Source organism: Mycteria americana, chromosome 29 (genome assembly GCF_035582795.1).
Source record: "Mycteria americana isolate JAX WOST 10 ecotype Jacksonville Zoo and Gardens chromosome 29, USCA_MyAme_1.0, whole genome shotgun sequence".
NCBI classification, from domain to species: Eukaryota; Metazoa; Chordata; class Aves; order Ciconiiformes; family Ciconiidae; genus Mycteria; species Mycteria americana.
Window position 1 is genome coordinate 173477 of NC_134393.1, and position 26524 is coordinate 200000.

Below are 26524 nucleotides of genomic sequence, written 5' to 3' on the forward strand. Positions count from 1 at the left end.
CACACCCCAAACCCCTGCCCTTTAGCCCATTTGCTCTGCTCCTCGCTCCCCGGCTTGTGGGGCATCACCCCGAAGCATCAGCTGCTCCGCTGCCCGCAGGGGCTTTGCACGCTCGGTCGCACCTTTGCCTCACACTCCAGAGGTCCTCGGCTCACAACCGGCCAGAAACAGCCTCACATTTTTCTGGAAAACACAAAAAAACCCCGAGCCACTGGCTTCCGCTGCCCCATGCAGAGACAAGACAAGAGGAAATGGCCTCAAGTTGCACCAGGGGAGGTGTAGACCGGATATCAGGAAATTTTCCTTCACTGAAAGGGTTCTCAAGCACTGGAACAGGCTGCCCAGGGAAGTGGTGGAGTCGCCATCCCTGGAAGTATTTAAAAGACGTTTGGATGAGGTGCTCAGGGACATGGTGTAGTGCTGGGCTTGGTAGGGTTAGGTTTACAGTTGAACTCGATGATCTTAAAGGTCCTTTCCTCCAACCGATACGATTCTGTGATTCTGTGATTCTGTGATTCTGTGATTCTGTGATTCTGTGACGTTTGTGCCCTGAGCAGGCGTTTGACCTGGTTTGCTTTGGGGTTGGGCTCCTCCACGACAAACGCCAAGGGAAAGAAAAGGGCTCAGTTCTGTTGCTGCATGCCAACGCAATTTTTGCAAGAATGAAAGCATTTATACGGATATTATAGAGACGCGTGGATGTATAGAGAGAGGTAGGTGTGCGTGGTGGTGTGGAAAACTTGGTTTTGGTGCCAGGCCTTGTGGCCTTTTGGTTTTCAGGCCTGCTGGTCTGCATTTGGAAGGAATGTTTTGGTGAAGGGCGGTAAGGAGTGAAACATGAAGGAGATGCTTTCAAGGTGTTGCCAAAAGGCCAACGAGGTGTTTCTGCCTGGTTTCGAACCAGGGCCCTTTCGCGTGTTAGGCGAACGTGATAACCACTACACTACAGAAACCTGGAGCTGTGTCTTCTGGGGATCACATCTCGGCCAACGCACAATACCCGTTCTTCCACTCACTTGCCCCATTCCCACTCAGCATCCCCACATCCCCTTGCCCTTTTCTTCCTGACCCTCACTCTCATTTCCTTTCCCCGCATCTTACAACACCAACAAACACAAACACTTCTCCCTCACCAGACGCAAAACCCTTCTTCATGGGCTCTTGACGCTGCCCAAACCCATCGACACAACCAACGCAAACCCAGCACCTGCTGCTTTGGACGCACACAGGCCATTCCCCAATTCAAAATGCTTCTAAGCCAGGAAACGCACCAGGAAGACACCCCAAAAAGGACCAGGACTCTCCAGCCACCGCTTTGCAAGGGGCAGGGACAAGGTCCCGTCCCCAGTGGCCCAAACCAGAGCGCAACGACACTCCCTTGTCACCGTCCCCACACAGAATGACCCAACGCCTTCACCCTCCGCACGGTGGGGAGGGAAAAAGCACAAGAAAGCTGTTTCTGCCCGGTTTCGAACCGGGGACCTTTCGCGTGTGAGGCGAACGTGATAACCACTACACTACAGAAACGGGGCGAAATGGGGCTTTTGCACCATATCTGCCATGGGCTGAAGCCCATGCCCCTCACCGGCTGCTCCCAGGCACCCCACACCCCTCTGGCACATGCACCCCTCTCCCATGTCGCTCCCCCCAGCCCACACCCCAAACCCCTGCCCTTTAGCCCATTTGCTCTGCTCCTCGCTCCCCGGCTTGTGGGGCATCACCCCGAAGCATCAGCTGCTCCGCTGCCCGCAGGGGCTTTGCACGCTGGGTCGCACCTTTGCCTCACACTCCAGAGGTCCTCGGCTCATAGCCGACCAGAAACAGCCTCACATTTTTCTGGAAAACACAAAAAACCCGAGCCACTTGCTTCCGCTGTGCCATGCAGAGACAAGACGAGGATAGGACGAGAGGAAATGGCCTCAAGTTGCACCAGGGGAGGTTTAGATTGGATATCAGGACATTTTACTTCACTGAAAGGGTTCTCAAGCACTGGAACAGGCTGCCCAGGGAAGTGGTGGAGTCCCCATCCCTGGAAGTATGTAAAAGACGTTTGGATGAGGTGCTCAGGGACATGGTGTAGTGGTGGGCTTGGCAGTGTTAGGTTTACGGTTGGACTCGATGATCTTAAAGGTCTTCTCCAACCGATACGATTCTGTGATTCTGTGATCCTGTGACGTTTGTGCCCTGAGCAGGCGTTTGACCTGGTTTGCTTTGGGGTTGGGCTCCTCCACGATAAACGCCAAGGGAAAGAAAAGGGCTCAGTTCTGTTGCTGCATGCCAACGCAATTTTTGCAAGAATGAAAGCATTTGTACGGATATTATAGAGACGCGTGGATGTATATAGAGAGGTAGGTGTGCGTGGTGGTGTGGAAAAGAAGGTTTTGGTGCCAGCCCTTGTGGCCTAGCCTTGGGCAGCTGGGGAGGGGACGTTGTCCCTGCCCCTTGCAAAGTTGTGGCTGGAGAGTCCTGGTCCTTTTTGGGGTGTCTTCCTGGTGCCTTTCCTGGCTTAGGAAGCATTTTGAATTGGGGAATGGCCTGTGTGCGTCCAAAGCAGCAGGTGCTGGGTTTGCGTTGGTTGTGTCGATGGGTTTGGGCAGCGTCAAGAGCCCATGAAGAAGGGTTTTGCGTCTGGTGAGGGAGAAGTGTTTGTGTTTGTTGGTGTTGTAAGCTGAGGGGAAAGGAAATGAGAGTGAGGGGCCGGAAGAAAAGGGCAAGGGGATGTGGGGATGCTGAGTGGGAATGGGGCAAGTGAGTGGAAGAACGGGTATTGTGCGTTGGCCGAGATGTGATCCCCAGAAGACACAGCTCCAGGTTTCTGTAGTGTAGTGGTTATCACGTTCGCCTAACACGCGAAAGGGCCCTGGTTCGAAACCAGGCAGAAACATTGCTTTTAGGTTTTTTTTCCCCCTCCTCTACCTTTTTCCAGCCCTCTCTTCAATGCAGTTATACAGGACACCCGAGTGCTCTTTGAGATTTAATTTAGTCGTTATTTTTGGGTTGTTTTGATCCTGAGACCACTTGCGTACGGAGGGGGTGGGATGAGTGCTTCATCCCAGCACTTCTTTTACACCCATAATTTTCGGCATTTCCTATTCACATGGATAGGGAGGAATAATTTGCATTTACACCCTGCTGCTTCATCAGATCTCGTCTTTTTCCATCACCCATTTAGATAAAGGAGTCTCTGTGCTGTCATATCCTGAGCTCACACAGACGAATACTGCCGTGCCCATGGGGACCAGCAGGTCTTCTTCCTAAACTGGAAAGACTAACTGCCCAACTGAGGGCACTAATGAGCATTAATGGCCTCGAACAGCCCCACCTGGGACCCCCTGCCCATGGTCCAGGGGCTCTATTTAAGCTCAGTCCTGGAGCATTTTCTCCTTTTGCAAGCTGCCTTGGAGGAGCATCCGTGCATGGCCATGGACGCTGCTGGTCCACCCCATGGGCTGCATTCCCAACTCGCTCTCAGCCCTGCCTCCTGCCCACAGATTTCCCTGCTGCCCTCACTCAGGTACCATGGGACAGACCCTGAGTGGGGAGCGCAGGGTGGGAATTATCCAGCGTTGGGGGTTATATGCCAAGGGGGGAGAGTTTTTCTGCTGCATGATGATGAACAACTTGGTGCTATCCCTGCATGACATTGGTTTCATTCCTGGGATGCTGTTATTTCTTTGACTTACATATTACTTAAATATTTCTCAGATCTTCCTCTTGCATCTTTACTCTCCCATCCAGCCTCTATCTTGCCCAGGTTGAGTTTCTTCCCACGCTTGTCTCATGGCTCAACTCCATTCCTGGATGTTGTACCCAAAGAGGTGATTCTCCTGTGCTCAAAACCAAGCAATGAATTTTTTCCCTTCCCCCCAACATGTTTTGCATTCATTCATCCCACGAATGAGCTGGAAAAATAAGACTGCATGGAGGGGGAGACTTTGCAGTCATGCATTCCTGCTTCTGGACGGAGTTATTTGTTCTTGGGACATGACCTAGAATAGCGGCCAAAATCTCAGGCTCCACATTCAATTAACTCTCTGGAGCACAACCCACTGTCGTTAAATCTGGGCTTTCCCCTCCTTGCTGCATCTCTGCTGACCTACATTGCTATGGAGCTTTTGTTCAAGCCCTTTGCTGTTCATATTTCCATTCTTCTGGAAACTCAGACATAAAGAGCCTGGCTAGGGAAACTGCAGCACTTTTTCTGCTGAATTGTTTTCATCCTCCTCCAGTCTTATTTCTGTTCCACTTGCAGGTATGTGCCAATATAATGCTAGCACTAGAGTGGCATATTAGGAGTTGAGGTGGATCTCTTCTAAAAATGGAGACTTCCCTGTAAAATTAGGAGATCTGTGTGTGGTAGTTGGAGAAAGAGGCCTGAGTTGTGTGTTCACTGAACTGTGTTCACCTTCCAACAACAACACGAGCAAGATGCTTAAAAATCAGTAAATGGTCTGAAATTCTCATGAATCCCAAGGATCAGACCGATCCCCTTACTGCAACATCATCAGCCACAGCTCTGCACATTTTTTATAGAGCTACTGCGATGCCAGTTATCTGCTCTTTTTCACCCTTCTATCGCACCCAAGAAATGGAGGAACTTGTGGTTTCTGGGGTGTTTTCCACTCAGTTGAATGCACTGAGATGAATCCAGCAGCGGGAAAGTTGGGAAGACTTTCCGATTCTGATGGGAGCAGACAGAAACCCCATGTGTCTGGGGACAGGGCGTCCCCAGGAGGAGGGGAAAAAAAGTCATTTGGTGGCTGCAAGACCTTTTTGGGGTAACTTCTGGACTCCCAGGTGTTGGAGAAGCCACCAAGAAGGGCCAACTGCTGGATGGCAGCAGAAGAGAAACCCAAGGACCTGTTGGCTTGGGAGGATTTTAGCATTTAGCTGCTAAAGGGAGGGGGAGGGAAAACGTGCATAGACCCTCCTGTGCGCCAAGCGCAACCCAAATTTTTTGTGCCCCACTTATCTGGCGTTATATCCGGGGGGCGAAAAACCTCCTCACAGCTCCCTGGTGGTCTAGTGGTTAGGATTCGGCGCTCTCACCGCCGCGGCCCGGGTTCGATTCCCGGTCAGGGAAAAGTGATTTTTGCATTGGGTTTTTTTTGTTTTTTTCTTTTTTTACTTTAGCGGAACCACTGCGCAAGGTGGAGCACCCTGACCCGTCCCCCCCCCCCCCCCCCGCCATCCCTCCCCCGCTGTGCGGTGGCCCAGCCCTCCCTGGGCGTGGGTGCAGAGCCTGGCTGGATGCAGACCAAAGGGGACTTGGCACTCCACCAGCCACAGGAGGAGGAAGAAAAGAAACCTGCCAGTCCGGAGCTTTTCCTGCTGTATTGTCTCTCCTGAGACGAACCCCCCGCTCCCCCCATTGCACCGCCTGCATCTGGGCTGATGCTCAGAGGCTGCACCATCCCCTTTTCTGACATAGCCCGGCTAGCTCAGTCGGTAGAGCATGAGACTCTTAATCTCAGGGTCGTGGGTTCGAGCCCCACGTTGGGCGCTCAGATTTTTTTTCCCCTCGTAGCAAAAAAATTTTAGGGCTGTTTCACGCAGGATGGAGCACCAACGCTGGCAGATGTCATGGGAAAGGGAGGGGAAGGAGCTGCATCTCCCAACAAATCCAGTGTCATATGGGAGTCAGAGTGGCCTTCCCTTCCTCTGAAAGGAGGAAAGATGCCGCCTTCTTATCTGCCTTTTTTCTCACCCTTTCCATCATTTGTCTCTGTTTTAAATTCTCCTTCAACCTCTAGTATTGCAGATTGATTCCTACTTGCTCTCGTCTCAGGCCCTAACATTACGTTATTTATTATTGCTTTATGCAGTCTTTGAGCCATGTAAACCTCTCCAGATTGGAACTGGGTGATAGGAGCACATCCAGCCCCAGGTGAACAGCAGAGTGTTACCTGCTGTACCAAAATGTTCTCAAAGTGCCTGATAAATCCCATGAAATCCACATTCTTCAGTTTACAGCACAACGCTTCTAAATACAGGGGAAAAAAAACCCCTTATTTTCTTATATTTAATGCCGTAGATTGAGAGCATCCCTTTTGGTTTAGACCAAAGCCTTTTGCTCAGCCACAGAGGATGCACCACATGTAAAAGCAGGGCAAACAGTGCTGCACAGCAGAGATGAAAACAAGTTGAGCTTTGGGAAAGTATTACACCACACTTCTCTCCAGAGCTGTTTGGAGCAGGATATGTGTTGGACCCATGCAAGGACCCAACCCTCTGGGAACTTCATCCACTTGCTCTTTTGTTCTGGCTGCCTGGAGGAGTTGAGCTTGGCTTCGTGCTTGAGAAAATGCAGGTATCATCTGTATTTGTGCTGTCAGCACAAGAACAGCTGCATAAACATTGGGTTGGGTTGGTACAGGTGAAGCCGAAGGACTTGGAAATAACTTGAAGCAGGTAGGCAAGGTTTCTTGGAATCATGTCCTAATTACTGTTGCTACTTAAGGCCATAACCATGCAGCTTAAACCCTCCAGAACAGAGATCTGGCTGTGGACACCAGCCTACGTGCTCTGGTACAAGCTGTATTTCTCAAGCACGTGTGGTCCATGAATTGTGTTGGTTCTTGGGGCACTTCTTGTTGTGTTAAGCAAGCATCCACCCACAGGTGTTGTCAACCGGCTTTCAGCTACCTGTGTCCCATCAAGGCCATGGCACAAGCTTATATGCTCCATATGGAATAACGGAGTGGTTCACGCAGCTCTGCCATCCATCTGTGTTTTAAAGGAAGCCAAGAACCCTGGTCTGCAGGAGCCTTTGGCTTGAAGGGGTATGGAAAGAGCATGTTTTGGCTATTCCAGGTCTCTCACATAGAGTAGCTCAGCTGAGAGAAAGGCTGGATAAGAAAATCAAAACAAGAAAATACAGGCAAGGAGGGGAGAGAATGGGAAGTGCTGAAATTATTTTCTCTTATGCAAAGTCCTCCTTGCAAGCTTAGAAGAAATGGCCTCCAGGATCAAGCGAACATTGGCCAGCCCTTGGTTTTTTTAGTCTCTTCTCTGCTCCATGAAAAGCTGCACCCAGTGGGATTAATCAGTGTGATAAAACATGATGCTGAACAGGGAGGGGGATAGAGAAGGGAGGAGGGAGGGTTTGCTTTTTGGCAGGATCCCCCAAATGGGATGAGGCACATCCTTCTACCCCTGTTATTGGTGCTATTTGTGGAGGAAAATGTAAATTAGCTGGTCTCCAAAGGGGACTTGTGAAGGTGCTGCCTTCAGAAGCAGAGAAGGGCTATAGGCTTACTTGTAGGTCTATAAAAATCTGCCTCTTTGGGTCTTTCCTGCAGAGTCAACCCAGGGTTGACTTAAAAGTTGGGAGCTGGGAGTGTTTCTCTGCACAAAGGGAGATTAAAGGGCCTGAGAGCCTGTAGACTTGCCCATGTAATGAATGACTCCATGTCCTGGAAGGTCTCTCGGGGCTTGGTGAGGAGCTGTGTTTGCCCAGGTGCAAGCAGAAGCATTGTTCCCACCAAACAATATCCCCCGTCGGCTCTGAGGTCGTTCAGGTCCTGGGTCAGCCCAAGCGCAGGAGAGGAATAAAGGCAGCGGAGACACGTGGCGGTGGATGCTTGGACCTCGGAGGGGAAAGAAGAGGCTGGTAAGGGACCCTCTCTTAGGGTTTTGCTTTGGGACTTTTCTGTGTCTTCCTTCTGTGTTTTGTGTCGGCTGGCACCATCCCAACACACCCTCTTAAATCTCCCAGGGAAGAGCTTCCACTTATCTGAATACCCCTCTTTATACTCGTAAAATTGGGCGTTTTGCTAAATCAGCATCAACTTTCCACTTTTGGTGAGAAAAACAGTGGGAAAGGGGGATTTTGGCAGCCCGGCTAGCTCAGTCGGTAGAGCATGAGACTCTTAATCTCAGGGTCGTGGGTTCGAGCCCCACGTTGGGCGCTCAAGTTTTTTTCCAAACCTGCCTGTTTCTGGATACAAACAATTGCTGGTGCTATGTCTGAGCAAGAGGTGGAAGCATGTTAGGAAATAAAGAAATGTGTTGGTTTTTTTTTTTCCTCATAAGATCATTTTATTCACTTGGGAGACTTCTGCCTTGAAAGCATGGCTATTAATTTTAATAGAGCGGAAAGGTGAAATTGCCTGAATTTCAGCTTTTGAGGGCGCTGGAGGATTGTCTAATAATGTGCTTCAAGTTTCTCTACTCATTTTGCCCCAAAAGGGACATCACAAGCATCAGTACTGTGAGGTTTTTGCCTGATTGGCTTTCCTCCTGCTAGAAGGCTGATCACTGAGGAAACTCTTTACAGGGATTAATAAATTGCCTGAGCCGTTGTCATTCATAGGTAACCCTGTGCTGGGCTGAGGTGCAGCTGGGAGGTCAAGACCTGTCCCCTTGCCCAAGATGAAGGTGCTCTTTGTGGGGCTGACCCTTGTCTTGTGCATCGGAGTTGGTAAGTGGAGGGTCACAGTTAAATGGGATTTACTAAAGGGCAGGGGAATATATCTGATGGTGGTTGGGTGGGTCTTGGCAAGCTCTTGATATCTGCAGTGTTGTCACTGAGCTGGATGTCATCTGCTCTGAGTCTACGGTCAGCGGAGAGAAATCTCTGTAACTGTTTTTGTCATTGCTTGAATGAAAGTGACTTTCCCCTGGGAAGTGAGTGGAGAGAGCTATTAAATCCAAAGAGACCTTCTCTGGGCCAGGAGCTTCAGTTGTAGGTTGCTGGATCCTGGGCTAGATGTGTACCTGCTCTGCCCCAGAGAGCTGTTGTGATGGTCTTGCTGTGGATGAACCCCATTTCAGCTGGATAAACCCCACCCCAGAGCCCACATCCACATTTTTTCTCTGTGGGTCTGTAGTTTCTTCATTTGTTCACCTAAGGCCACGTCTGCCTGCAAAGCTCTGCCAAGAAGGGTTAAGTGTCCATAGGCATCATTTGCCTCTCCCCTACAGATGAGGGCTCTCATTACTGGGTCTGTAAGTGAAGGTGACACTTGGTCCCTTCCCTGGTGTGCTCTACATCTTCTCTGGGGTCACCCCCATCTTATTGTAGGGACACTTGAAGCAAAACTCCCCATGGCTCTGCAGAACAGAGCCCCAAGCTCATTACCTCTTCTCTGTCTGCTGCAGTTGAGGCTCTTCAATGCAAAGTCTGCAAGTACAAGATCCCCTTCGTCGGATGTTTCCGGGGAGCGAATGAAACGACTTGTGAGCGGAGAGAGAAATGTGCCATCATTAAAACCTCCCTGGGTACGTAGTGAGGGGGTCAAAACCATGTGTTTCCTTTGGTTCCGTGGGGGTTGTCCTTGTCTTTGGAAAACCAAATTGATTTGCAGAATGAATGAGGATGTCATGATGAACCTGATGTGGGAAATGGCTAACGCAAGGGGCCAAATTCCTTCTCTTGATGGAGGTTGCTCTATACATGGTTAAAAAAAAGTCCCTTTTAGGCAAAGGAGAGACTCTGTCTCCCGAAGAAGCCATGCGAGTTTTGTCTGTGTGTGCACATAGCTTTCTCCTAACTAAAGCAAGGTGTGACTTCATTTGGGTGTGCTATTTAAGGGGCTGGTTTCTCACCTGGTAACTTCAAAGTCCACCACTTTTTTTTATTAGTTTAGTGCTGCTTTCTTCTAACCATGGTCCCTCTCTGCCCACCACCCCTGCAGGGAAGGTGACCCTCTATTACCAGCAAGGCTGCACCTCCGTGATGAACTGCGGCCGAGAACGGGCATCTGATGCAGAGTCCCGCCTGACATCCCGGTATTCCTGCTGCGAGACGGACCTCTGCAATGAGGAGTGGCACGAGGACCCCACGGACTAGCCTGCAGCGAGGGCAGGATCAGGGTTACTGATATGGTCCAGCCATTTCAATGCTATGAGTCCTCAATTTAATCTTGAACTATTATCACCTTAAATTAGGATGGCTGGACCCACTCTGTCTGCAGGGCTCCCCTATGCGTCTGGCCTGATTTTGTTTCAGCTCTAGCAATAAACCTGCAGGCTTATAACTGGCAGCTGAATTTGGCTCGTGTGCATGTTTTCCTGCTCCAAACAGACAGTCCTATTAACAGCTCTTCAGACTCGGCATTCCTGGTGGTCTGGAAGCAGCTTGTGGCCCTGAACATAATCCTGCTACTAAAACTCCAAGGGCAAGCCAAGGTGCTTTCCCCTGGTTGCATCCCATTTTTTCCTACAGTGCACGGCTGGCAACTTTTTTTGCCGGGAACTTTTCACCAAGGGTTGCAAAGGAGAGCATCGGGGAGTTGCTGGAAGCCAAGAGAAATAAAGGACATGTATATCTAATAGATATTAGGTATTCATTTCACCCATGCTAACCCAAAATTCCCTTACTAGTCAACAGAAGTGGAGTCATCCATCTAATGTGGACAATAAATGGTCCTTCAGGAGGTCCCAAACTCCCGCAATTGACTTCAGATGAAACCTAAAGGAACAACTTGATCAGTTCAGGACACCTGTAGCTGCTGCCTGCGGCCCAAAGCCCCTGAACAGGAGAGGGCAATGCATTATAGGCAGTCTTGAAATAAATGGGCTTTTTTTTTTTTTAGCCTTACCCATATCTTTGAGGGCAAAACATCTATGGTGGGAGGAGAAACTATGAAGCGTGGGAATCGCGTAGAGATGGAGATTCTGCTGTCGTCACTGTCTGATCTAGGAAAATGGCTATTTTGGATGTTTTCTGTCTTATTGCAGCACAAGGTGGGGGGGGAAGAGGGTTTATTTTGTCTGAGGCATTTGTAGCTGGGGAGCTTAGTGCTGCAAGAAGTTATTTAGCTAAATGACAGATCCTATTTTTTTTAATGAGGATAAAAAAGCCTGTCCACTGCACTGGGCAGCAGAGGGATGTTCCTTTTGATTGTTACCCCCTGAGGAGTTTGTTTTGCAGATAGGAATCTCTGCAGCCATCAGCCTATGCGGCTTGGGGCAGTAGGGGCTTCTTCATTGTGTGGATACAGGTGTCTTCTGGGGCCAGGTTCAACTTCCAACCTGTTTCTGGAATGAGAAGTTTGGCGGAGGAGGAGACCCCTTCCAGCCTTGGGACTGAGCCCGAATCTCTGTCCATCCGGCCTTGTAGCTGGGTCCAGTTTTGGGGTAACCAGGGGGAACTCCAGTGCAGGACAGTGACTGCTTGCACATGTCCTACCTGGAAGCACAGGCACAAGAGCCTGAACATGCTTGGACTCACCTAACATAGGACAAGACCTCAAAGGACGATCAATCCCAGGATGGTTTTGTACCAAGAGCCAGTCCTGCAAGAAACCATGTTATTGGGGTTGAATTCTGCCCCCCGCCCTGCTTTGTTTTGGATGTCCCAACCTCCCCTTACCTAAACAAGCCACCCATGGTAGGTGGGAGGTGGTTTTGCCCTTCTTTGAGTGTTGCTGACCCAAATATGAGCTGGAAGATGAATCATTCATTGATGGCTTTGGGGGAGGGATGAAAAGCTTTGCTCCTTCCTGAGCCCCGGCTCTTCTGGAGGGAAAGATGGGGCATTGGAGAGGGTTAAAAGGCTGCAGAGACCCTGTGGAGAAGGTCTCGGCTGGGAGACAGGTGGAGGGAGGTGCTGGAAATGCGATCCTGGCTCTGGGCAGGGGAAAAAAGCTTTGGCACAGAGAAGGAGAGCAGAGCCAGGGTGGCTGGGGAGGAGAAGGAGGGAAGGAGATCGGTGGGTGCCCAGGATAGATGCAATGGGGGAGGGGAAGGAATGGTAAGTGAGATGGGGCGGGGGGTGACAGAGGGGACAAATGGGGCAACCGAGGGCTGGGAAGGAGCAGGAGCTTGAGCAGCGCTGAAATGTCAGAGGCATCCAGGACTCGGGCTGGTTTCCTTCGTCAGAGCATGGTGGAGCGACTGCCGCGGGCTGCATCCCACTGGGACCCCTCGGCCACCAGGCTGGTCCCCCACCTGCCCCCCACTAGCACCCTCCCAATGCAAAAGGTTGGGCGATTCGGGAGGATGACCCTTTCCTACACCTCTGCTCCGAGGTACGTGGGGTCAGCTGGGGGCATAGGGAGGGCAGTGGGATGCACTTGTCCGTCTGTCCAGAGGCTGTCTGTCCTTTTTTACCTATAGGCACCTCGTTCTCCTGCTTTTCCCACTGGGCTGCCCATTGTTTCTGTCGAGGTGTCTCACTCTTTTTCTTTGCTATTTATGCACCTCTGGTTAGCGCGTGGATTTGTCTCCAGCTCGCAGGCCACCACCTCTTCCTTTCTGCAGAGATGTGATGAAAAATATATGCACGACATGAGAAAAACATATAGTTTGTGTTTATTTACAGATCAAGAGAAATGGAAAGTGGAAGTGACAGCAATTTCCCTTTCACAGAGAGTGGGGGATGTGTGTATAAATATATATCAATGTATAGGAGCAGGGGTAGGTAGATAAATATGCACAGAGGTGGAAATGGTGGTCTGCAGAAAAATTCCTTTTCTGTAGGGAACTGTGTACATATAAATGGATCTATATTGCATATATAGGGATATATGTGGGTACACATATATGCACCTATATATATGAGTCTGTGTGTGAATATATACATATAAATATATATATTCTGCTATGTGCCTGAGTCATTTGTTCCGTGTTATTTGCGATCACATACTAATGTGGGTCATAGCAAGCACTTGTATTCAGATTTTATTTTCCTGTGAGAAGATGAAGGATTCCTTTCCAAGCCCAGGATTGTGTTTAAACTGACCTGAAAACACTCATTTCTAGTCCCCAATCCAGAGCAAGTCTGGATTAGCAGTAAATGCATGCCTGAAGTCTGATGCTCCTGTTTAGCAGATTCTAGAAAACGCAAATGCCAGAAAAGTTCTAAAGTTACAAGAGCTATTCGAGGGGAGGATGGGTACCCCTCCTCAGTGTTCTTCCCCAGCTGCAAAGGTATCAGGATGAACACAACCTCTACTACAAATCAGAAACCCTTTGTAAACCCCTGGCATCAGGAGACCAAGACTACTTTCGCTAATATAACTCCTCCAGTACAACCTCTGGGGGTGGGATTCATCTCCTCTTAGCTCTGGATGTCTCCAAGGGAAAGATCTCGACTTGGAGATGTCAGATCAACTGGGCTGACTTTGAAACGGCATTTATGGATAGGATCACTTGATCTGTTTTCAAGTCCTCGTTAGGGGAAGATGAATCACTCTCCAGAAATGCCTGTGTTTCTCTGTTGATGGTAATGTGACCCCTGCCCCCCCCAAGTAACTAGGTGACTGTCACTCACTTTTATCTCTGTTCTCCATAACCAGAGCTTTGGTGAGCTGCTCAGGTGGAGACAACCATATTATAGACAAACCCCAGCCAAGGAAGGTTCTCATATATTAATTATCATTCCCATTTGATGCAAGACCTCTAAAGCTGCACAAAATGTTCTTGGAAAGCAAAAAGTGTTTTTTGAGATGCAGGACTCCAATCCAGAGGTTAAACTTCATGGATTTGGGAAACTCACCCCCAGATCTTGATATGGACTTTGCATCCATATGTATTCCCTTTCTCCTGTTGCTTTTTATGGCCCCTATTGAGCTCTGGAGCTCAACCAAGTCATTTGAGTCCCCAGCTGAAGCTTCCAGGGCAAAATGGGTCTTTAACGAGAGCTCAGATGGTTACCTGGATCAGAGCCTAGAGCAGCTGTTAAACACAAGCCTGGGGACTCAGGTCTTGCATTTAGCACCAGGTCGGCCAAAAAAGCAATGAGACCTGGGTCTGGTGGCCGTATCCCAAATGATTTCCCTTTTCCCACCTCTCTCCTGTGGGGGAAAAAAAAAAAAAGACAGGGAGCCCAGGATTTGTGGGGGAGCAAAGGGCATGGACCTTCTTGCTTTCTTTTTCTTCCACCTCTGTGTTGTCCCCTAATGCTGAGGTTTTTGTTACCAGTTTAAAGAAACCAGACACTGCAGAAGTGACCTCGGGCAGCGGGCTTGTTCCTGGAAGAGGAACGCCCATTTGGGGCTGGATGCCAAGCATTCATGTTCTGCGTCCAGCCCCGGTGAAATCAGTCCTTGCCCGCAGGAGAGAGGCCATGGCGGCGGTGTTTCTGCCCAGCAATCTCCAGGATGAAGCCACTTGCTCTGTCTGCCTGGAGTTCTTCAAAGACCCCGTGTCCATCGAGTGCGGGCACAACTTCTGCCGGGCGTGCATCATCAAGAGTTGGAAGGACCTAGAGATGGACTTCCCCTGTCCACAGTGCCGAGAGGTCTTCCAACAGAAGAGCTTCAGACCCAACCGACAGCTGGCGAACATGTCTGAGATCATCAGCCAGTTCACCCTCCGTGGGGCCAAGGGTGCCGAGGAGGACGGGCTCTGCGCAAAGCACAGGGAAGCCCTGAAACTCTACTGCAAGGACGACCGGAGAACCATCTGCGTGGTGTGCGACAGGTCCCGGGAGCACCGGCCACATGCCGTGGTACCCGTTGATGAGGCATCCGAGGAGTACAAGGTACCTGTCTGTCTGTCTGTCCTCCCTGAGGAAGAGCCCCCAGGTCTTTCTGCCTTCTGGTGGTATGCGTTGTGCCATGTGTTTGTGCTCACTCGAGTCCCCGCACGGTCACCTGGCTTTCCCATGCTCAGCCTCGTGCTCAACTGCCCTGCAAAGAGCCGGTTGCTGCTTTCTAGCTTTCCAAAGACCTGAAAAACCCATCTCCTCTCCAGATATGCAAAACCATCTCATGCACTCACATCATCTTTGCGGCTGGGGAAAGCATGGGATTAAGCCCAGGGCAGCCAGGAGGCTGTGAGACAGAGTTTCTCCTGTGCAAGCTCCTGCAAAAGCCCTGGGTTTGAGCCACGTGAGCATCACGCTGCAAACACTACCTGCGGGCAACCACCTTATCGGTAGGGTAACAGCTGACGGAGCAAAGACCCACATCTATTTTAGGTCTGGGCGGGCATCCAAAGATGAATAGAAGTTGATTAAAGCCAGGCTGAGTTTTGCTTGTGCCAAGACCAAAGGCGGGGAAGGTGGTAGCAGCAGCGGATGAAAACAGTGCATGTACCCTCCCCTGGCATCCTCCGTCTCCTTTCTTTGTGTTTGCTGCCTGCATGTGAGCTTGTGGCAGTCCTCGGGGGGTTGCAAACGTGGGTGTCTGGGTGAGCGTGGGCAGAGCTGAGCCAGCGTCTTCAGCCAGGGAGAGTGCCCTGGAATTTTTCTTGCAAACCTGCTTGTCTTTGCACGGCTGCAAGAACAAACCGTGCACAGGCAGAATAATGCAGCGAAAGAAAGAAAGAAAAGCCAGTAATATCTTCTTTCTTTGTTCCTAGGAGAAAATCCAGGGACGCTTGGATTTCCTGAAAAAGGAGAGGCAAGAGCTGCTGGAGTTTAAAGTGAACGATGATAAGAAAACCCAGGAGCTCTTGGTGAGTGCTCTGGGGTGGTGGGGACAAGGGTCCAGGTTGGGATGCGTGGAGGAAAATGAAGATAACAGTTGTTTGTGGGGTAACCGCCCATGGCCTTTGCTGTCCCATCCCCCACGCCTTTTCAAGGCATCCAGGCAATGTCTCCTCACCCCTCCCCAACTGAAGGCACCCAGTCTCACAAGCAAGCCAGCATTGCAGCAGCAATGACACTGGCAGGTGCTCCAAATTCACCAGGTGGCCCCTCTCCACCTCAAAATGATTGCACCAGCTTAAAACCCTTTGTACTGCATGTCATTCCCAGAAAACAATCGAGAACGAGCGGCAGAAGCTGCTCTTGGAGTTCGAGAGGCTGCGGCAGTTCCTCCATGACCAGGAGCACATCCTCCTGGGGCAGCTGGAGAAGATGGAGAAGAACATTGCCAAGAGGCAGAACGAGAACATCACTGACCTCTCCAAGGAGATCACTCTCCTCAACAAGCTCATCACGGAGCTGGAGGAGAAAATCCAGCAGCCCATGCTCGAGTTCCTCAAGGTGAGACGCTTGCTATGAAATAAGCCTTCAGGTCTGAGTCGTGACCCTTCTTCATTCTTTTTTAATGTGCTTCTGGATCCTGTAGAGGTGTTTTGAGGATAAAGGTCCTTTTTTTCATCCCACCTTTAATAAACAGATGGTGCATGGCAGTGTCTGAGTGCCCCGAGCTCTGCGATGCCGGCAATAACACACAGCAACTATCTCTGGCTCAGGAACATCCTGAAACAGAGATGTGCTCTTCATATTTAAAAGCCTCTGATAAATTTTTCTTCCATGAATTTGTCTGGGCCTTTCTAGCACACATAAATTCCTGTTTCAAGGCACTCGAGCTGAATTAGACCTTGCACGAAGAGCCACCACAGCGGTGCTGGCTAGATCCTTAAACCAAGCAACTCCTTTTGCAAATCCAGGTCTTGATGGGTTTGCAACGCTGAATGTTTGTGGCATGCCAAGTCGCAGATGTCCACTTCTCCAGCTTAAAGGTGTTGGTGAGGGCTCGGGATGGAGTTGAGTAGAGAGGCACATGGAGCCGGTCTCAGCAGGACACGGCTCCTTGCCAATTTTCGCAGTGGAGTCCTGGCTTCAGAGGGTTGGCCGGGACCTGAAAGCAGAGCCGGGTTTTCAAGTCAAAATGAGCTATTAACCAAGCCGGAAAGTATGAGGGAGAGAGCAGATGGAGTCCAGGTATTGATTGCATTGCAAAGAAAGAAGCTGGAGCCAATCCAGCCCTCCCTGTTACCCAAACTCTCCTTCGCAGATGAAGTGGGGTTTGAAAAACAAACCTGAGCTGCCCATCCCAAAATCAAGCAGTCCTGACCCCCACTGAATGGCAAAAGGCGAATGGGTGACCTTCTTTTAATTGACGGTGTTTTGATTAAACTAAGTAGATTGAGCTTCTGGTGCACACAGATCTGCAGAGTTAAATTCCCTCCCAGGCAGCATTGAAAGCACTGTAAATATTTGCAGATGGTTTCAGTACTTGGCTATGGGTGAAAACTCATTTCACGTGGTCTTTGCTCAGCCCTCACCAATGCAAGCAAAAATGATCCTGTAACAATAGGTAATATTTTTTTAAAAGGCCACGTTGGAAATCCTTAGCCAGCTCCAGAGTCCTTTTCCGTTCCCTGGAAGATGGGTATGGCTTTGTGTTGCCTTTGAATCATATCCAATGTACTCGCCACGGCTTATGCCCTTCTTTACATTATTTTAAAGTCATCAGAAAGGACAAATAGCGGCATGGATTGGACTAAGCATGGGTTTCATCTCACTGAGCTTTTGCCATGTAGCAACTAGTTATTAAGGGTATTTTAACCTATAATTTACCTCCATAATTCACCCTTCCTGAGGGCAAATCATTTCCACTGTCAGGACATGCATCCCAGGGTGGGATGAATCACCCGTTAGAGGCACCCTAAACTCTTCTTGGTGGTGACTAGACAATGGAAGTCCAGATATCATGATGTGGAAGTTTAATGCCAGCTTTCTAGGTGGCCAAGTTATGGCAGATGATGTCCCTTTGGCTCTTAGGCAGGTGGATACTTGCAGGTGTTTTTCTGTATCTCAAGACTTCCCATGGGACAGGTTGATAGGACCTTCTCAGAAGTGGGAGACCAGCAGAGAGATCCTTAGAGCATCTCAAAGGCTGCTAGATGCCTACACCTGGGTTCACAACAACAATGGTCAAATAATGGAATAGGAAACAGAGAATTTTTGTGGTCACCACCCTAGAAGATACTCCCAACTCACCTGGGCAAGACCCTGGGCAAGCTGGCATTCTTTGAGCAATGGGTTGGATGAGAGACCTCCAAAGGCACCTTCCAACCTAAACCACATCATGATTCTATGGGCATAAAGCTGGAGTATTGTACACAGGAGCATTTGGGAGGCTTGGTTCCCCCCAGAAGCAGCTGGGTCTTCAGTTGCTGCAAACATTTGGGTGGGATTTGGTGGGACTGTGGCCTTCCAAAGCTGAACGCAAACATTTGAGGCACGGATCCATGCCTCATTGTTGCAGCCATAAGGCATGGACATCCTGGTTGGGTTAGATGAAAGGGAATTGCTTTTGTGCTGTCTGAGCCAGGGGAGACGTAATACAGGTTACACAGGGATTTCACTCGGTCTCTCTTTTTCCTTTCTAGGACGTAATGAACATCATAAGCAGGTATGGAGCATTGCTTCTTCCCTTCTTTCATGCTTTTTTCCCCCATCAGCACTGTTTAAAGGTCAGTGTTTGCAGTCCAGATGCCCAGGGAGGCACTGGGGTAGACAGAGCTTGTCTCCTACTTGGTGCAAGCCCTGGGTGTCTTCCAACTTCTTGGAAAACTTAGCATTATCAGAAAGTCTTTTCCTACCAGGCAGTTTCTTCAATGGTCAAGTGAGACCAGAAACCCCAAGTCATCTTATTTGCCCGATACGCAGTTCACCGAGGGCAATGGTTTAGTCACCACTTAAGCTGCAAAAATGAAATTTAAGCTGCCACAGGAGCAGCTGAGCGGGGGTAACCCAGCACAGGTACCCTTTCCAACAACCAGTCGAGGGGGTTTTTAAAGTTCACATGTAAATCCTGGTGTCCTCAGCCCAGGCAGGTGGAAATCCATGTGTGATATTTGCAATGCAATGTTGAGCACTTGGGCAGACTGCTGGTGGGATGGGGTGGGAGCATTGCACAATGCCAACTGCAAATGAAAAAGAAAGGAGGGGAATAGCAATGATTTCCTTATCGGTTTTACTTTTGTCTTTGCAGAAGTGACGACGTGAAGTGCCAGAAGCCTGTGCCGGTATGCACAGATATGAAAATGCACATCTGCAATTTCTCCCTCAAGACTGTCGTCCTTGAGAAAGTCTTAAAGAAATTCAGAGGTAGGTGGAAATGAAACCGGGGAGTTTAAAATAGGCCTGGCCTTTAGCAGGCGTCGGGGAAAAACGGATGAGGAGTGCTGGGGATGCTGTAGATGTCTCAAGGTCCCTTAGCACATGCCTGGCCAGCAGTACCGAAATAGGAGAATAAATTATGTCGGAAAGGCCTTCTGGAGATGTGCATGAACAGGAGGAGACTCACCCTGCCAGGCTGCCAGTGAAGAAGACGCAGGATTTTTTTTAAAGAGGGAAAAACCTGAATCTGGCACATCGATTTTAGTGCAATAAAGCCTGCAATTTTCACATCTGGAATAGTTTGAGGCCGGGATAGCCAAGCTTTGCATTTAAAACCCAACCCCTTGCAGCAACGCAGCAAAGCCACGAGATGGTGCTGAGGGATTGGGAAAGGAAGCAAGCAGCAGAAAGCAGACCTGGAAGGGGAAATCCCTAAATGGAAACTATGCCCTGGAGCAATAATAGGCTTAAAGTATTATACTAAAAGTTTGAAACTCATCATACAACGAGGAGAACAAAATATGGCAGGGCACGATAAATACGGCTTAAATAAATCCTTCATTCTCTTGATGTCAAGAAGCTTTTTTTTTTTTTGTTTAAGGCTTTTTTTGATAAAAATTAAAAAATATTTAGCGGGAATTTTCCCTGTTGCTTGTCCCCATTGCACAAGCTGGTGGGAGCTGGCATTGCTCCATCCTCAGCTCTTGCTGCCTGTCGAGTCCCACGTCGGCAAAGACGGCACTTTGGCAATGTGGTGTGGGTGTAAACGTCCCCGTAAAGGAGATTTTGTGGTTCCCTCTGGCTCTCTCGGTGTTGCCATTTACTTGCTTGTCTCTTCTTTTCAGAAAACCTGCAAGATGAACTGGGAAGAGGTGAAAAAGGTAAAAGGAAAATATTTCAGACGTAGCGCCCTGGAGCAAAGACTTGAAATTGTGGTTGTAATTTGCAAAGCTGGTTTTGCAAAGCCAAAGAGAGGGGGATAAAAAGAAAAAAGGCACTCTAGATTTCTTCTTTTTTTTTTTTTTTTAATTTCTTCTCTCTCGATGATTTCCAGATCCAGCCTCCTCAGTTCAAGAGACAAAAGACGATTTTTCTAGCTGACGCCGGGGATCTGACAGCTAAGCTAGGTCCTTTCTGCCTGTTTACACTTAACAAAACTACAGTGCGGAACAGAAAGAACAGATATTTGAACCCAAAAATGGATTCATACCCTTTCAAGCCACAACCTGCTTTAAGTCTGCCAGATTTCCTCTGTGGCCCGTGGTTGGGCTTCTATTTCCACCAGGGTTTGGGATGGAGAGGGTGCCCATAATCTGCTCCAGTGCAAAGTCAGATGACTTAAATTTGGCGGAAAGCTGTTGAAATCGTGGCTGTGGGCAGGCGGTTGCTTTCAGATCATGCCATGCTGGAGAAGACTTGCTCACCAGCTCTCTCCTGGGTTGGCGAAGGAGCGAGTTCACGTGAGAGGTCATGAATTTGCACCCAGCAAAACCAGCCCAGATGGACTCTTTCGATGCTGGATGAGCCTCTGCTTTGCTTCACCAGTGGCGGTGAGCACAGGGGAATGCCAACGAGCCGGGAAACCCCAGTGATGGGCTCTGCAGTGGTTCTGACACCAGCCCGATCCCTCTGACCTTGCACTGCGGTGGGTGCAAGGCATGAGCAGAAGCTGTTAAAATCTGCCGCCATCCTCCAGCTCCCTTGATGTGAAGGTTGCATAGCCATGCCCAGAGCAGCCAGAGTTACCCCAGCAAAGCAAAGCCCTCTTTCAGAAGAGAAAGCTTATTCTTGCTTTTAAGGTGGTGGTCTTCAGCATTTGTAAACCCCTTGGCGAAGGCAGAGGAGGACAAGCTATGGGTTGGATCCTTTCCAAGGACCATCCAGCTTAGAGGGGCCAGACTCTGCTCACAAACATCCCCAGACACCTCTGGAAAATGCCAAGGGGTTGGCAAAGCAAAAGAAGAAAGGCTGATGACCACCGTTTAAAAGCAAAATGGCAAAACGACCCTCACTGCATGTCCATGGTGGTGTGTGTGCATGTGTAGAGGTATAACTCGGCTGGTGCATTATACCAGCAAACCCTCTGAAAGCAGGTTGGGCCACAGCTCATGCTGCAGAGAGCTGGGGGATCAAGGGATGAAGAAGGGACCAGCCAAAACCTCGTAGCAGTTGTTGAATCCCACTCCTCTGACTGCCTTAGTTCATCTTTTCCAAGAGCTTTGAATGCTCTTATTTTTATTGTTTTTATATGAGCTCCTGGAGTCATATTATTTTTTTTTAAATCAAGCCAAATCATCATTCACAGCCCCTGCAGCTGAGTTGAAGCTCAAACCCAAATTCCAGTGGCTCCAGCAGCTGGAGATACAAGAGGAAGGAAGGAAAACACCTTTTAAAGAAAAGATTGGCATCAAGGAAATTTGCTGATCCAATCCATTTTCCCTAGCTTTTGCTAACGGACACTTTGAAAGCACCTATCTCTTGGTCTGATATAATAGTGCTAAATGCAGGAGATGTTATCTTAAAGCCAATCTCCCAGTTTTGGGGAGAAACCTGGTGCTTAAGTTTTGAAGGAAAAAAAGGACCTACCCTTTCCTGTGGTTGCTATCACTTTGCCGACCCCTGTGAAGCACCATGAAGCTTTCAATCCCATCACGAGTCTTTTTGGACTTCCTATGCAATTTTCAGGCCCAAATCTATGGATTTTGAAAGAGCATAAAGACCTTTAGCTAAATAAACTCTGGTGCGGGATCCAACACGTTCCGGCTCCTAAGGTCCCATCTTAGATTCCCCCAAAGGGCCTCATTCATTCATGGCAACTTTGCTGACTACAACCACAATTTGAGGTCACTAACGTGTTTGCTGTTTCCTTTGAGCCTGATTTTGGAAGGGGAAAAAATGTTAGTATCAAACTTCATCTACATGCGTTTTCTTTAGGGCCGTCCAGATGTGATCTGGTGTGTAAAGATGCCCTTAGGTCATGGCTTTCCATGAGGACTTGTCATCACGGGGTAGTCCGGAGACAGATACTCAGCAATTTATCATCTGAGGGGTGTGCATACCCTGTCTTGTGTGTTGCACATTAGATGAGCCAGAAACAAAAAAAAGAAACAAAAATTATCAATTTCTTTGGGAAAAAAGTCTCATTCTAAGGTCCATTTTTACTGTATATAATTGCTAATCATTTGCATGTGGTTTTATTGTGTTCTTTGCTCCTAATGTCCTTATGTTGTTGTTACCCCATTTCTTAGCAGCAGCAGCATGAGTTTTGCCCTCCCATGAAGGGAACTGGGGTGTCAGCGTGGGAGGACAGATGAGTCCCCCCAGTCAGTATTTGAGGGGTGCTGCCTGGTGGCATTACTGAAGGATCATGAGCTGATCAAAGAGCCAAAGACTACAATGCATTTGTAGGTCTCCCTCTAGGACATCTTGAACCAGATCTTGGTCCTCATTTACCATGATTTGCTTTGCCGTGTTGTTCTTCACCCTCAGCTGGTGGGGCTTAACCCCTAGTGAGGGGTTAAGGTGAGGTAGATGGTCATCCCGTATCTTTAACTGGGACCTTCCTCACCCACCTCCAAGTTTCTCACACACATAGCTTGTCTCTGTGTGCTGGTAGAGAGAAGCAGCATATTTGTTAACATCTAAAATTACTCCTCTTAAAATTAGCCCCAAGGCTTCCTGCAGAGTCAATGGTGAGAGGAGGCATCGCAAGCACCTCAAAGCCAAGCCAATCTCTGAACTTGGCTTTCCTTCACCACAGACTGTCCAGGGAGCTGAAGAGGAGCAGTTATTGAGGTTGGGATGTGGTTCAGCAACTGATAAAAACATCCCCAGCTTGGGCTTTTAATTGTTAAAATTCTTATTGAGTTACTGTCACTGCTGTCATCAACAGAGGACCTGACCCTGGACCCCGATTCGGCAAACCACCTCCTCATCCTCTCTGCAGACCTCAAGAGCGTGAGGATGGGCTGTAGGAAACAGGAGCTGCCTGACAACCCCAAGAGATTTGACACGAATTCTCGGGTGCTGGCTACCACGGGCTTCAAGTCGGGAAGACATTACTGGGAAGTGGAGGTGGGGGCCTCGGACGGTTGGGCCTTCGGGGTGGCCAAGGAGTCCGTCAGGAGGAAAGGTCTGACGCAGTTTTCCCCCGAAGAAGGGATCTGGGCAGTTCAGCAAAATGGAGGTCGCTACTGGGCGGTCACCTCGCCCCAACGCACTCCGCTGTGCCTCAGCCAGAAACTCAATAAGGTTAGGGTGTATCTGGATTATGAAGGGGAAGAAGTGTCCTTCTACAACGCTGACAACATGCAGCACATCTTCACCTTCAACGTTGCCTTCCAGGAGAAGGTGTTCCCTCTCTTTTCAGTCTGTTCCACTGTTACCTACATCAAACTGTGTCCCTGAGATTTCTCATGGGCTTCGCTGAGGACCCGTCTCCATGGTCTTCACTGGATGGTGCCTGGACAGCAGTGATGAGCACAAGAGACTCCCAAATCAACCATGCAGCCTGGTTCGTTGGTACATAGGCAGGCAGATAGCTGATAGATGGGTAACCAGGTAGTCAGGGAAAAATGTCACAAGGAGGGTCTTCAGATCAGCTTAAAACAGAGAACAGCTACTGAAGCCATCAGCGATCCCCAGAAGGTTGTGGTCACCATCTTAAACCCATCTCTGAACCAACTCACCTCTTCAGCGAGAAGGAAACCACTGGTAGTTGGTTTGTGGCTCCAAGTCTGATAATGGACAGGTGGTTTTCTTGTCTTGTGTGGGTCTAAGGATCAATATTAGAGCTAGTGGGAAGTTTTGGAGTGGACCTTCCACCCCTTCAGAAGTGTCAATGACTTAAAAATGAAAAGTTTAGTGGGTAAATGTCACGTGGGAAAGGTGAAGGGAGTGACACCAAGCAGAGCACTTTAGACATCCATCCAAAGCCAGAATAGGCAAAGCTCCTTTCTATTTGATTGAGGCAAATTAAATTAGAAAGTTTTGCTCCTCCTGAAGTGAATTTAATGAGGAATTTCCCTTCTTTTATTATGCTGTTGCTCCCAACAAACTGTAGGTGCCAAAAGTGGAAATCCTGCCCTGCTCACAGGTGCCTTCACTCCTACAAGATTTAGGAGGAGGTAATGAGATCTATTCACTGCTCCTGGGGAGTGACTGGATTTCCGTGAGTCAGGATGCTCAGTGAGAATGCCCACACCCTGGTGCTGGGCTGTGTGAGTGGTTGCAAGGGCCTCAGCTGGGGTTTCTGTCTCTTTCTCTCTTGCTCCTGCTGAGAAGAAAGGTCCCCCATGAAGGGGGGGTGCCTGGTTACTTATTCCAGCTGGTGCTCCTAAAATCTGGGATAACAATTGCACTCCGAAAGCTATTTTTGAGATGGTGGTCTGAGCTGTCCCAGGTGATCTAAACCACATGGCCACCAAGATCTGACCCATGTTGGAGTCAAGCTGGGGCTGAAGAGATGCTGTGGGCTTTTGGTTGCCCTCTCCATTCGCTCGTGTAAGTGCTCTGTGCTTCAGTTCTCTGTCCGTGGCTCCTCTGGGCAGGAGGGAGGTATTGCTGCTACTCTGGAAAAGGCTGAAAGGTGCTTTTTTTTTTTTTTTTTTGTGTGAAGCAACAAGTGTTAATGTTGCTCAGGTGTGTTTGTCCTACTGGATGTGAGCAAGACCTATGTTTCTGAATTTTGGTGCTCCTGTGTAACTCCTCCTGAAGTCCCCTCTATGGAGAAGATGATGTTTTCAAAACAACCCCTCAAGGCTGTCCTGCTTTGCCCACGCTAACGTAGACCTCGGGTGCTGAATCTTGTATTTCCTCAGGCTCTCTTTACTGCTCAGTTCTCAGCAAAATCACCCGTTTACCTTTGTCTTCTGCTTTCTTTTTCTGGAAATCCTCACTCTTTGCCAAGACAGCAAATGTTTAGCATGCGGCTTGCTTTGTTCACTGTTGCTTTTGCCAAAAAAAAAGCAGCCTTTAAAAAATAGTAAGTGTATTGTTGTCTGAAGTGATAAAAAATATGGTTTCTGGTTTTGGGCATTGTTGCTTGGCTTTTTAACCTTTTCTAGAAAACATGTTAAACCTCTTCAGGAAATATGGGGGAGGGCGAAAGCTTTTTTTTTTTTTTTTTTAATCAAGAACAACATTTCCTGGCCAGTTCTAGGATGAGAAAAAGACATTTCTGTGCATAGCTGATCTTCATATGTGCTCAAACCTACTGGCAAAACCCTGGTCAACTCCAGTGCCAAGAAACTGTGGGTTGAGCAAGTGCATTGCCTACGTTTTAGGGTTCTTAAAGCCCTTCTCTGCAGTAAATCCATGTCACGGCAGCAGAATAAAATGAAGACGCTGCAGTCCTCTCCTAGGGCACGCAGATCCTGTGTGTGCAGATGGGTGGTTGCCCTAAACGCCTTCAGTTGCGTCCACCAGCTTGTGCCCTTGGTTGTGAAGGTGTGTGATCTATCAAAGGCCACCTCAGACTCGTGCAAAGGGTGACATCAAAACCCAAACAGACCAGAAGCGGAATGAATCCATAAGAAAACATCTTTACGTTGCTAACTTGGTGAAGAGGTACTTTTTTTTTTTTTCAGGTTTACAGGTGTATCTTCCCATGCATCGTTGAAGGTTTTCTCCGTGCACAGCTGAGCCCTTAGCGCTCTCCCAAGTAATGGAAATCTGGTCAGTGGCTACTGGAGATGAAGCATGATCCATCTCCTATGAGATGTATTAATGCAGGATCAGGTGAATTTAAGATGCCATTAGTCATAAAAAGATCTGGGGGTGACTGGTTTAGGCATGAGCATCTCCATTTTCAGCTGGTAGGTTGTTTCCTACCCTGAGAGTCTACTTTTTTTTCCTTTTAAATGAATTTGGCTTTAAATTCCTATTATTTAAAGCTGCAGGCACTCTTATAAAGGCCAAGCTGTGAACAGGTGAGCAAAATGCCTGAACTTTCCAAGCTCCATCCCTTGCTGAAGCTGTGCCATGGTAGAAATCATATAAATAAATAAAAATCCCTAGAATAAGAAAGGTATTAGCAGGAGACACAGTATTTCTTATGTCATGACTTGGTGTTTGTCTTGTTTGTATGTGAGAAATGCTATTTCTGCAAACCACGGGAAGCAAAAAAACATCGCCGGAGCAGATCTGAAACCTCCCAGGTTGTTCCTAGCCCACGTGCTGGAAATAAAATGTGAAGGTGCTACCTGTGCTCGTCTTCTCCTGTTTATTATTCCCAACTGCTAACAGGCTGGAGAACATCAGAATTGTGGTTGGAAGGATTGTCCTGCTTGGAATTTAAGGCTAAAGAAAGAATTTAAGTGAAAGCATATACATATATACACATATATATATATTGGGGTGGGCTTTTTTTTCCCCACATCTGTTTCTCTTAAGCACAAACCCAACATTTGCATATTCCTCAAATCAGGGCTGCAATAAAAAGCTGAAGATAAAAACCGAGCCAACGTTTGGCTTTAGACAGCCTTAGAGGGAGAAATGGGCGTCATCACCTGGATTATTCCGGCAGCAACACGGAGCTTTCCTCGCTGCCTGTACTTCAGCCAAAACTCCTGCAAAAAAAAAATAGTGCTGGAGGTGCCAAGGGCTGAACCCCGACTCTCGTAGTGGATCAGCATAGGGGCTGAACCCCAACTTTTGGTGTTATAGGGGTGTGGGGTGGACGATGCACCGGTGGTTTCCGCTTGTGCCGTGCTCCTCGCTGCTGCTCTTTGTCGTTGTGTTTAGTGCAGCTGGCTCAGACCGGTGCCTCGGGTG

At 48.7% G+C, this 26524-nt stretch overlaps 1 protein-coding gene and 6 non-coding genes across 7 annotated transcripts; 5 read left to right on the top strand and 2 right to left on the bottom strand.

Moving 5' to 3' along the window:
• Positions 1 to 880: 880 nt before the first annotated feature.
• Positions 881 to 953, bottom strand: TRNAV-AAC (transfer RNA valine (anticodon AAC)). The gene has a single exon. It is a non-coding gene; the product is annotated as a tRNA-Val (tRNA).
• Positions 954 to 1454: 501 nt separating this feature from the next.
• TRNAV-CAC (transfer RNA valine (anticodon CAC)) lies at positions 1455 to 1527 on the bottom strand. Its single transcript has one exon. It is a non-coding gene; the product is annotated as a tRNA-Val (tRNA).
• Positions 1528 to 2811: 1284 nt separating this feature from the next.
• On the top strand, positions 2812 to 2884 carry TRNAV-AAC (transfer RNA valine (anticodon AAC)). The gene has a single exon. It is a non-coding gene; the product is annotated as a tRNA-Val (tRNA).
• Positions 2885 to 5011: 2127 nt separating this feature from the next.
• TRNAE-CUC (transfer RNA glutamic acid (anticodon CUC)) lies at positions 5012 to 5083 on the top strand. The gene has a single exon. It is a non-coding gene; the product is annotated as a tRNA-Glu (tRNA).
• A 347-nt stretch (positions 5084 to 5430) lies between these two features.
• TRNAK-CUU (transfer RNA lysine (anticodon CUU)) lies at positions 5431 to 5503 on the top strand. The gene has a single exon. It is a non-coding gene; the product is annotated as a tRNA-Lys (tRNA).
• A 2334-nt stretch (positions 5504 to 7837) lies between these two features.
• TRNAK-CUU (transfer RNA lysine (anticodon CUU)) lies at positions 7838 to 7910 on the top strand. Its single transcript has one exon. It is a non-coding gene; the product is annotated as a tRNA-Lys (tRNA).
• Positions 7911 to 13999: 6089 nt separating this feature from the next.
• LOC142421381 (E3 ubiquitin-protein ligase TRIM7-like) lies at positions 14000 to 23472 on the top strand. Its single transcript, XM_075526055.1, has 7 exons — positions 14000 to 14431; positions 15253 to 15348; positions 15650 to 15880; positions 18019 to 18041; positions 18624 to 18739; positions 19597 to 19632; positions 22644 to 23472. Exons 1-7 carry the CDS (start codon positions 14015 to 14017, stop codon positions 23156 to 23158), a joined length of 1434 nt encoding a protein of 477 aa, XP_075382170.1. The 5' UTR covers positions 14000 to 14014; the 3' UTR covers positions 23159 to 23472.
• The last annotated feature ends 3052 nt before the right edge of the window (positions 23473 to 26524 follow it).

Excerpts from the sequence above, each read along its gene's own strand:
- LOC142421381 (XM_075526055.1), top strand. The coding sequence starts at position 14,015 with ATGGCGGCGGTGTTTCTGCCCAGCAATCTCCAGGATGAAGCCACTTGC. Across the intron at positions 18,042-18,623 it reads GTAATGAACATCATAAGCAG|AAGTGACGACGTGAAGTGCC; the intron begins GTATGGAGCATT and ends TTGTCTTTGCAG. Across the intron at positions 18,740-19,596 it reads AGTCTTAAAGAAATTCAGAG|AAAACCTGCAAGATGAACTG; the intron begins GTAGGTGGAAAT and ends TCTTCTTTTCAG.